Below are 12,158 nucleotides of genomic sequence, written 5' to 3'. Positions count from 1 at the left end.
CATATTTTGTTAGAATAATGTTAGGAGAAAAGTTAAGAATCATGAAAATTTTTCATGAAAACGATCATGAAAGATTTATAATCCTTGAATTACCTTGATTAGTGTGTGGTGTTTTATTTTAAGTGTAATCCAAGGGTCACAAAACTTTCATGATTATGAATTTTTTTTTATGATACTTAGCATTGCTGTAATGTTATATGCACCAATTATTACACTAATTAATGTATCAATTGATGATATTACATAATTTAAGAAATTTTTAATATTTATAATTTATATAATGAATAGAATCAATAATAATATCATAATTAATATTAATATACTAATTAATATATTAATTAATGTATATAATACGAACAATATTTTTAACTATCGCATTGAATGCTCGAATAAACCCACTTTTTAACACCGACACTATCACACTCCCTATCGCGCGGCTTTGTTTCACCTGACTCGTCCTAACCAACCACAAGAAGCCAACTGATCAACCAACCCAACAAAATAATAGACTCTCTCTCTCTCCTCTCTCCTCTCTCCTCTCTCCTTTCCAAACAAACCCAAATTCCCTTATCCCAAAAGCAAACTAGTGGCGACCTCAAGTATGTCTTCCACCACCACGACCGCCGCCGCCGCCGCCGCCGCCGCCGTGGAGAGGCAGACATACTGGTGCCACGAGTGTGACATGAGCGTCTCTCTTATTTCCTCCTCCTCCTCCTCCGCCACCGCCACCGCCTCCTCCTCACTCCTCTGCCCTCACTGCCACAGTGACTTCCTTGAAGAAATGGACTCCCCTCATCTCTTCAACCCTAACCCTAACCCTAACCCTAACCCCTCTCTCTCCTCCTTCCTCGACCCCCCCTTCCCCAATCTCTCTCCTCACCAATCCCCTCCCACCACCACCGCCACCATCACCACCGCCCCCGACGACAACTACCTCCTCGACAGCCCTTACCTCCACCGCCTAATCCAACACCTCACCAATTCCGAATCCGACAACCCCTCCCCCACCACCACAACCACCGCCGCCACTCGCTACCACTCTCCGGCCTCAAAATCCGCCGTCGAATCAATCCCTACGATCAAAATCACTGCCGCGTTTCTCGATCTCGATCCGATCAATCTCTGCGCCGTGTGTAAAGATCAATTCGTGATCGATGTCGAAGCCAAGCAGTTGCCTTGTAAGCATATGTACCATTCGGATTGCATCCTTCCGTGGCTCGCGCAGCACAATTCGTGTCCCGTGTGCCGGTTTCAGCTTCCGACGGAGAACGATGAGTCCAAGGATAGGCGGAGATCGCGGTTCGCTGCGGTGAGGTTTAGGGAGTTTATGATGGAGGATGAGGATTTGTTTGGGTTTGAGAGTACTTTGAGGCATATTGCTAGGAGGCATAGGGTTGTGTTTCCTCATTGGAGGGAGAGTATTATGGAGGAGTCTCTGTTGTCCCCGACACAGGTTGGAGAAGCTGAGCCGGGTGTGGAGCGTTCGAATAGTGTGGAGACCGTGTCGAGCTGGCCGAGCTGGCCAGTGGAAGGAGGGATCAATGTGGGTGGCGACGATGGTGATATCGGTGTGAGTGCCAGGATGAATGAGGATGGAGATATTATAATGTCTTAAACTTGGGGAGTTGGTGTTTGTTTCGGCCAATATAAGGTTTGTTTAATTGTTCTCACCAATCAAATGTGAATTCTTGCTTTGCTTTAGTTGTTCACTGGGGAAGTTTATTTACTCTGTTTTTTGATAGTGATAAGGATTACTAGAATTGGTTTGAGTGCTAGGGTGAACAATGATGGGGATATACTATAATGTCTTGAACTTGGGGAGTTGGGTCTTTGTTTTAGCCAGTCTAAATTTTTTTTTGATAGTTCTCATCTCTTAAATTTGAATTCTTGCTGTGCTTTAGTTTTTATGTGGGGATTTTTTATTCTTTGAAAGTGATAACTAGGATTTTTTTAAACTGCCATACGGTAACTTATCTAGCACTATCATGGTATTAGAGAGCTATAGAGAATTAGATTATTTTCAGAGACTCAGTCTTATGGGATAAAAAATGTCAACATTGTGAGAGAGTTAGTAGACTTTTGCATCAGTTGTGATTGGTTTGCAGTTGTAGGCCGAGCTAAACTCGGCTTTAAGTTGACCTTTCCTGGTGTTGTCAGGAGAATTTTTGGTTGTTGAACGAGTCCTTTTGGCTCCTGAAATTGACAGGCAATATAAGAACTTACATGGCCAAACTTTACTTTTATGCCTCCAATAGTGTCTAAATTGCCAATGAGGCTGGCCTTTCTGAAATTCTATACCTTGGTCAGGTACTGATCATCTTGGTAGGGCCACTATTTTTTTTGAGTGCCACTATTGGTGTCGTATTATGGAGCCACTTTGAGCAATCTAGTGTCACTATTGGTGTGGTATTCCCCTTCCCTGATATACTGGTTAGAAGGTTCATAAAGAAACACAAAAACAAAAACTTTTTATGAGTCGCAAAGAGAATTAGTTGAGTTTTAATTTGATTGAATGGGTAATAATATACATGGCAGAAAACCAGTGTGGTACTAGCCAAAGAACTATTTGAACTTTCACTTGATTGGATGGGTGATGATCTACATGGGATGAAAACAATGGTGCTTTGTTTGTTTAATCTAGTTCCGTGTGATGGGTATATTTGATCCATTTGAGAGAAACAATGTAAGCTGTGGGGAGCAATCATAGCAACCGGTTGTGGAAGGAGATATGCTTTCATGAGTGCAATGTGTAAACAACGTTATAAAAAATTGGGAAGAGCATATGTAATGCAATCCATAAAATTACAATGCACTATTTTCTCCGCCGAAATATATTGGGCAAAGCGGAGTACATTGCTTAAGAAATGCAATTGTTTAAGCTTTCTTTATCTGCACTTTATGGACATATTGTGGTAGCAAAAACATGACTTTGGCTTAGATTATTAGTGGTGACTTAAGCAAGAGAGACAGGATTTTAGTGAACATGTGATTTGGATTGTACTAAATTAGAAAGAATCTCCCTCGTTGATTTTGGCTTTCATTTTTTAAGGCATTTCTCATCTTTATCCTTTTATCTAGGACTGTTTCTTCATTACTTATTAAATAAAATAGAGAAACTTACGGAGTGCTTCATTCTAAGGAAGAGGGCATTGTTGCTTGCTACTTTCACTTACTCGTGCATTTTCTGCCCATGTCAAAATTGATGATTGTCTTGCAAAGAGATGACCCTCCATAACTCCATCCCAAGCTTCTGTCTTGTGCAAGACTCTTACTTGTGCAACCATTTGTTACATCATCACCAATCTTGTATCAATGTGCTGCACCCTTACTAGGCATTTTCAGTTTTTGATACCTCATGCTAGTTTCATTTACCTTTTCTCTGGGAGGGTGGGTGGTTGTAGAGGCAGGGAAACTCTGGTTCAATGATGTTTGGGTATTCTTTAGGCCATTTGGAAAGAGCAAAGAAAGAGTATTCAACTGAATAATTATAACTATAATTTTCTTTTGAAAAAGACACATTGATTGTGCTTGTATGGCTTCATTGTAAATGACACAGTCCTATTTCTCCCTGGATGTTGTTCAGGATCAGAAAGAGTTGGATTTTATTTCTTAGTAAATTCAGAACTTCTTAGTTTTGGGATCTCCCTGCACATAATGTTGGCTTGCTCAAACTAAATGTTGATAGTTGCTCTCTTGCAAATTATGGGAGATTTGGAAGTAGAGCCCTATGTAAACATCTCAAAGGCGTATTGTGTATGCTGTTTCAACGCACCAATGGGAGAAGTTGAATTGTCCATGGCAGAATTTCTTACCATTCGTTGGGCTTGGAGATTATAAAGCTAATGGTCTTTAACATGTTGTGTCAGTGCTGTTGACCAAGTGGTTAAGAGAAATGTTGGTGCTTGGAAGCAAAGCTTTTGGTGTTGGGAGGCCTGTAGCCTGGCCCTTGATAGGGTGGAGTTATTCTAATGAGTTCTTAGTTCAGGAAACACAGCACAGCAACATTTAGCCAAAAGGCATGCTAGGACTGTTGTTCCGTATCTGCTATTGTTCTTGTGATTCTCTTTTATTTATGGATTTATTACACTTTCTACTCCTAACTATTACCAAATTGTCAACTGAACTATTAATTGAGTCTACTTAGTCCCTAAAGTATATAAATTAAAATCTATTTTGTCTCTAAACTATCGATTGAATCTATTAAGTCCCTAAAGTATTTAATTAAAATTTATTTAGTCTCTAAATTATCGATCCTATTTAGTCCCTGAAAAGATTACAGAAAAAAAAAAAAGCTCGTAAGTATTATAAATTAGTAAAAGATTCTATCAAGTTTATATTTTATTTCAGAAAAATCTTAAATTTCTATTTTGTCTTTAAAAAGTATTTTTTTTCGTTGTGCGTTTAAATTAGTATTAGAGTCTAGTTCTCAGTCTTGTCAATAAAATTATATGAACTAGATAATTTGAATAATAACACTTCGTTACGAATTATAATAGAACAAAATAATAAATTAATTAAGCTATAAAAAGAATTTAGCAAAAAATTTAAAAACAATTAGTAAGAAATTATAATGAAATCCCGTATATAATACTAGATAAAAGGCTTATATTTTAATTAGATAAGGTTTTTCACTAATTATAATATTTATAGGTTTATATTTTATTTTTGTAATCTTTTCAGGGACTAAATAGATTTGATTTAAATATTTTAGGGACATGATAGATTCAATCGATAGTTTAAGAATTAAATAAATTTTAATTTATATACTTTAGGGACTAAGTAGACTCAACTGATATCAGATACTAAGTAGACAATTTGGTGATAGTGTTGTAAGATTTTCGGAATAATCTGTATATTCAACTTATTCGAATTCAAGAGATACATCAGTTTAAATAAGAAGAGACTAAACCCTAAAATCTAACTATGGAAATACAACTCATTAGCTAACTATGGAAATACAACTAATTAGCCTAAAATATATACAATCATATATGTGTTTTAGCAGAAAACACAGAGAGTTTGTCAAGTAGAAATTGAAAGCGAGCAAAAGTGTGAGTCTTGGTAAAGAAATCAACAAGTTGCAGGGCAGAAGGAACAAATGGAAGTGAGATAGAACCAGATTGCAGATGATGACGGACAAAGTGACAATCAATCTCAATGTGCTTTGTCCGCTCATGGAAGACAGTGTTATGGACGATCTGAATAGCACTACGGTTGTCACAGTAGAGAGAGGTGGGAGAGGATTGAGGGACATCCAAATCAGACAAGAGACAACGAAGCCAGATAATCTCAGCAGTGGCATGGGCCATAGCACGATATTCAGCTTCGGCAGTAGAACGAGCAACAACAGTCTGTTTCTTGCTCTTCTAAGAAATCAAGGAATCACCAAGAAACATACAGAAACCAGAAGTGAACTTGCGATCATTGACATTACCAGCCCAATCAGAATCAACATAGGCCACCAGGTCCAAGGAAGTGGACGAAAGCAGTAAGCCCTGAAAGATAGTACCGCAAAGATAATGGAGAATCCGAACCAAAGCGGCCCAATGCGTGGAGCGAGGAGCAAAAACAAACTGACTGACCACATGAACAATATAAGCAAGATCAGGCCGAGTGACAGTCAGATAAACTAAACAACCCACAAGCTCGCGATATAAAGTGGAATCAGCCAGAGGGACACCATCAGTAGAATTGAGTTTCACATTAAGCTCAATAGGTGTATCAGAAACCTTAGTATCAGTAAGACCGGCACAGTAAATAACCTCATTAGTAAACTTAGCCTGAGATAGAAAATAGCTTTTTGGAGAAGAGGCAACCTCAATACCAAGAAAATACCGCAATAGACCCAGATCCTTCATTTCGAAGGTACGGAAGAGATGTTGCTTGACCTCAGAGATAACAAAATAGTCAGAACCAGTGATGATCATATCCTCCACATAAAGTAGGAGAGCAACAAAACCAGCCGAGGTATATCTGAGAAACAAAGCAGAGTCGGAAGCAGAAGGATGAAACCCAAGCTCGGTAACGGCAATCTAAAAGCGATCATACCAAGCACAAGGAGACTGCTTCGAACCATACAAAGCACGCCGAAAACGACAAACCTTCCCAGAAGAGTGGAGAAGACCAGGGGGAGGACGAATGTAGACCTCCTCAGTGAGATACCTGTTAAGAAAATCATTCTTAACGTCCATCTGATAGAGAGGCCAATGTCGAACAGCAGCAACAAAAATTAAGGTACGGACAATAGTCATCTTGGCAACAGGGGCAAAGGTCTTCTCATAATCAATACCATACTCCTATGAGAAACCTTTGGCAACCAAGCGAGTTTTGTAGCGCTCGAGAGAACCATCAGAATGAGTCTTGACTTTATAGACCCATTTGCAACCAATCAGATTCTTGTCAGCAGGCAAACGAACCAACTCCCAAGTGTTAGTCTTCTGTAAGGCAAACAACTCATCTTCCATAGCTTGAATCCAATTAGGATCCTGACAGGCCTCAGCATAAGACTGTGGTTCTGAAAAAGAATGAATAACAGACAAAAAAGTACGATAGGAAGCAGAAAAACATGTATTAGACCAACCTAACTTGTTTGGAGGACGACGCTCACGAGTAGGATATCGGTGTGTAGCACGATCAGAGTCGTCAGAAGCAGAAGGAACAATAACAAAAGTAGAGACAACTGGTGGTGGGGGAGTCTGACGACGAGAATAGACCAACAATGGAGGGGAAGAAGAAGCTGAAGGAGGAGAAGGAGCCATAGGTGACGCAGACGGAGAATGAAGAATAGACTTAAGAGGAATAGTGGGGATGTATTCATCAGACGGGACCTCAGAAGGAAAGGGGTTAATGTGAACCAAATCCTCTTTAGAAACTGGAGCAGTGAGAGGGGGAAGCTGGAAGACAGATAGACGTTCGAGAAAGGCAACATGACGGGAGACATAAAGGCGACGAGAGACAGGATCATAACAGCGATAGCCTTTCTGAGTAAGACTGTAACCCAAAAAGACACAAAGGACAAATCGAGCACTAAGTTTGGTCCTATCTTTGCGGGGAAGAAGGACAAAACAAGCAGACCCAAACGCACGAAGAAGGGAGTAGTTAGGAATTTGGGAGAACAAAGCCTCATTAGGAGATCGACCAGAAAGAAGGGAAGTAGGCATGCGGTTGAGAAGAAAAATAGCAGTAAGGATTGCCTCTCCCCAGAATGGAGCCGGAACTGAGGCAGAGAGCAAAAGAGACCTAGCTGTCTCAAGGAGATGACGGTGTTTACGCTCGGCTCGACCATTTTGGGCAGGTGTATCTGTACAGGAAGTTTGATGAATGGTACTCAAATTGGCCAAAATACTCACAAAACTCATTTTTAAAATATTCCTCACCCAAGTCAGACCGTAACACTTTAATAGTAGACCCAAACTGAGTAGTAATCATAGATTGAAAGGTACGATAGATCTGATAGAAATCGGATTTATGAGTCATAAGATAAACCCAAGTGTAACGGGTGCAATCATCAACAAATGACACATAGCATGCAGAACCCCCCTTAGTGAGAACAAGAGAAGGGCCCCAAATATAGAAGTACTGTTACGAAAAGGTAAGGCTGTCATTTTGGCAAGTTTACATCCCCGACATTCGGTAAGTTGACTAGGAGAAACTTTACCCAATATACCTGACTGAGCTAAAGACCGTAAGCGGTCAGCAGACAAATGCCCTAATCTGGAATGCCACAAATAGAAAGTACTGGATAGAGAATCTAACTGAAAAGAAAAAAAGGCAGTCGGAGAGGTAGTCATAGGAATGGCAACGGGGCGGGGTCGGGCGGGGCGGGGTGGGGCCGGGGATCACCCTCCCCGTCCCCGATCCCCAATGGTCAAATTTCCCCTGACCCCGATCCCCGACGAGGAACGTATCACCGCCCCACCCCGGACCACCGACGGGGATCGGGTTTCCCCGACCCCGAACATTCCCCGGCTAAAAAAAATAAAAAAATGAGAACAGCGTCTAGACCAGCGGTGGAAACAGATCTATAATTATACAACAGATCTATAATCAAGTAAACAGATTCAAACAACAGATCTATAATCATCATCATCCATTAAACAGATTCATAATCATCATCATCCATTAAACAGATTCAAACAACAGATCTATAATCATCATTCAGTAAACAGATTCAAACAACAGATTTGTAGATCGGAGTCTGGACCAGCAGTGGTAGTGGTGTAGATCGGAGTTTGGAACAGCGGTGGTAGTGGTGTAGATCGGAGTCTGGACCAGCGATCAGCGGCTGAAGACGAGAGCTGAGAGAGCAAACGAGGTGTGAGAGAGAGTAGTGGTGGTGTCGCCGTGTCGGTGATTGAGAGTGAGAGAGAGGAGTCGGTGACTGTGTCGCCGTGTCGATGAGAGTGACGCCGTGTCGGTGAGAGTGAGAGAGAGAAGAACGAGAGAGACGAGACACTGAGAGAGACGAGAGAGAGAGAGAGAATGAGAGTTGAGAGAGTGAGTCAGTGAGAGTGTTTCAAAAGTACAACTAATATTTATATAATACAAAATATAATACACCTAATAATATTCATATAATACAATGAGATACAGAGGCGTGGATGAATCGGGGAAATTCCGGGGCGGGGCGGGGCGGGGCGGGGCCGGGGCCGGGGCCGACGAGCCTATCCCCGTCCCCGGCTCGAAATTGATCGGGGAGTGATTTTTTAATATCATCCCCGTCCCCGCGGGGATATTTTTCGGGAAAAAACCACTTATTTCGGGGTCGGGGGATCGGGTCCCCGTCGGGCCGGGTTTAAATTGCCATCCCTAGGCAGTCATAGGCAAATGCAGGCTCTCCACCACATAGAGGTCTTCAACTCTACGGCCAGTCCCAATCTACTGTTTGGACATTCGATCCTGCACAGAACAAATAGAAGAAGAAAAGATAACATCAAAATCAGAGGCATCAAGTTGACTAATAGATAATAAACTGACAGATAACTGAGGAACATAGTAGACAGATGGAATAGAGACTGCAGACATAGCAGATGGTAGACAGCCCCAACAGATATAACTGACATATTAGACTCATTAGCAGCATTAACAGTAATAGAAAAGGGAGGGGGAGTACAATTTTGAAGTAAAGAGAGATGATGAGTCATATGATGAGAGGCACCAGAGTCAAAAAGCTAGACAGACGAAGAGATACCTGAAGAAGACCCAAGCAAACCTGAATGAAGGAAGGAAACAACGGAGGCAGATGGAGATGGCTGGGAGGTAGACAATATATGCTGAAGCTGACTAATCTGAACAGTCAAGGAAGCCAAATCAGGATCAGGAGCCGGAGTAGATCCATTATACTCAGCAGGAGGAGCCTGGAATTGGTTTTGAGATCGCTGAAAAGAGGAGGCAGGCAGACGTCCCTTCTCGGGACAGTGGTACTTCCAATGGCCCCGCTGATGGCAGTAGGCACACTCATCAAAAGCCAGAGACATCGTAATAACCAGAAAATTGAGGGGTTTCAGTGCAATCAAACAAAGTAGCCAAACTAAGGGTTCAAGTGTAATAATCAAAAGCTGAGGATCAGACTATTATAATAACTAACAAGTGGGCCAAACAGGAAATCAGATTTTTTTTTTTTTTTTTTTTTTTTTTAAGAACAAACAAATAAGAGAACTGAACCAAATAAGATCATTGAACCAAACACAGAGAGAGAAAGACCTAGAGTCAACGATGAACCACACGAAGCCGACAAGAGTTGCGATGAACTGAGATGAACAGAGAGAGTCGCGATTCGCGATGACCAGAGGTAGCTGACAAGTCGCGATGACGCCGACGAGAACGAGGGAGACGCAGCAGATAGGGTGCGACAGGGAGTCACGATCGAATCGAAACTGAGAGGCAGAGGGCTCTGGGTTGGGGATGAACCAGATGAAGCAAACCCACTACGGCTAGGGTTTTGAATCTGAAGGCTAAGGTTTGAAACCAAGCTCTAATACCATGTAAGATTTTCGGAATAATCTGTATATTCAGCTTATTCGAATTCAAGAGTTACATCAGTTTAAATAAGAAGAGACTAAACCCTAAAATCTAACTATGGAATACAACTATCTAACTATGGAAATGCAACTCATTAGCTAACTATGGAAATACAACTAATTAACCTAAAATATATACAATCATATATGCACAATATTCACAAGTGTAGGGGTAGAAAGTGTAATAAACCCTTATTTATTTATTTTTAATTTTTACAACTTATGCTGCTATGGAAATTATTCATGTGTAGTCAATATTTTTAGCCTGTCTCTCTTTCTCTTTAGTAGAATTCGCTTTATCATTGTTACATAGCTAAAGCGTGAGTGTCTGTATGTGCAGAGCCATGTGCGTGCTTTGTAAATGTGCACGCATGTGTGTGCATGGGCACATCGTGCACAGTTCTAATGCTTTCTATTGTTCAAGTGGTCTTAGAATTTTAGGTTAAAAAATAAATCAACAAAAATTTCACATAATTCAGCCAATTATCGAAGGATAAGATTGCCGCAGAAAGAGCTGAGGGGATGGAAATGCCACCAATGTTGGGTATAATACTTTTCTTGAGGTGGTCTGTTGTGATCTGATAAAATACCTTTTTGGGCAAGAACATTCTTTCATCAAATTCTTGCAAATTATTTTGCTTTGGCATAATATTGTTCTAGTCAATTAATCATTGTTTCTTGTTCATGATGACCATTGAGTTGCCCAAACAATTGCCAGCTGTGATCAAGTGTGTATAAAGTTGTAAAATTGATATCTGTCAGGATTATGGAAATGCATAGTATTTGCAAGCTAATAGCTAAAGCATGATGTAAGTAATCCAGGCCTCAGGTATAAATGAGATCAGTTAGGTATAAATGAGATTTTAGAGCTGCTGAATGTTCCTGGAAAACGAAAAAAAATTTAAACTAGATTTTAGTTTAATTGTTGTCTGCTTTTTGTGTAGTTTAAGTCTCTGTGTTTAAATTTAAATAAGCACACTATTGTTTTCATATATGCAATTTGCTTGAATAAAATGTCATACAATGAGGATGAAAGCCTCATATGGAGCACACACTTATCCATCAAACTACAAAGTCATAGGAAAAGTTGAAAAGAAAAAAAAAAAGAATTTGTCTGATCTATGAGGAGTTGATGTGTTTGGTCTGTTATTCTTCGCATCTTGATTTTTTAATATGCTTTTCTGTTGGTACTGGATTTTCACTTCTTTGTCCCTTGGTTTATGCAATTGCAGGTATGTATAGTTACTGTAGGGTTATTGATTGTACTTCATCTCCATAAATCGTCGAATGAAGTGTACATCTGCTGTGGAGGACACTACCCAATAATCTGATGTTGTATGTGATTTTTTGTGCAATATCTCTCTGCCTCCCTTTTCACCCCTCTTGAGCATCCAATATGAATGAGGTTGTTGGCTTGTAATGATTTTCTGTAAACTAATTGGCCTTTTTATTTTTGGTTAATAAGGATAAAATCAAGCTGTTTCTTTGTTTTCGCTTTATTTTTAAGCCACCTGTAATAATGCCATGGCAATGCTTTTATCAGTTCTCATTCTTATGGCAAAAGTAAACCTTTTTAGCAGTTGGTTGTGAATTCATGGAAAAAGGAGATTGCTATTAACATCAAAGAAGTTTTTTGGATGGTCATAAATATTTATTAATCTAATTGGAAACAAGGGGAAGAAACGGATCTTTTTTGGGCGTGACATAACTATATTGATGAAATTATCTTCAAGATTTGCATATTTTGATTCACTGATATTTGAGGTTAGGTTGTTATCTTTTTACACTACATTCTATTATTTGATTGATTATTTTTTGTCAATGCGCGTATTTTTGTTTTTTAATATTTAACAATCTTATTTATGAATCAAGCTTGTTGCTAAATTGATCTAATACTAGCATGGATATGCAGAATGAGGGATGGCAACGGCAGGACCCGGGATTACACTCATTGTCACCGATCCCTGAAAGTATAAAGTTTATAGTCCTCACTCTCGTTCTCCGGTGGGGAACCCATCACCCCTTCGCCCCCGCCCCCTAATAGGGATCGGGTTTCCCCGACCTTGAATTCTTGACCTTTTTTTTTATAAAAATTTTGCATATCCCATTTTTTTTTGTTGAGGTAAATAAAAATAATAT

The 12,158-nt window shown here is 40.1% G+C and overlaps 1 protein-coding gene across 1 annotated transcript; it reads left to right on the top strand.

The window, feature by feature from the left end:
• Nucleotides 1-397: 397 nt before the first annotated feature.
• Nucleotides 398-11,598, top strand: LOC114267674 (E3 ubiquitin-protein ligase RING1). The gene is made up of 2 exons (XM_028208719.2): nt 398-1,651; nt 11,252-11,598. The coding sequence occupies exon 1, from the start codon at nt 602-604 to the stop codon at nt 1,613-1,615; it is 1,014 nt and encodes a 337-aa protein (XP_028064520.2). The 5' UTR covers nt 398-601; the 3' UTR covers nt 1,616-1,651; nt 11,252-11,598.
• Nucleotides 11,599-12,158: the final 560 nt, after the last annotated feature.

The sequence above is a fragment of the Camellia sinensis genome, chromosome 2, assembly GCF_055761805.1.
Source record: "Camellia sinensis isolate YWXY chromosome 2, ASM5576180v1, whole genome shotgun sequence".
Classification (NCBI taxonomy): domain Eukaryota; kingdom Viridiplantae; phylum Streptophyta; class Magnoliopsida; order Ericales; family Theaceae; genus Camellia; species Camellia sinensis.
The sequence above is the reverse complement of the archived record's forward strand: the minus strand, read 5'-3'. Positions and strand labels throughout refer to the sequence as shown.

Bases quoted from the DNA above. Each gene is read 5' to 3' on its own strand.
- LOC114267674 (XM_028208719.2), top strand. From the start codon at position 602: ATGTCTTCCACCACCACGACCGCCGCCGCCGCCGCCGCCGCCGCCGTG.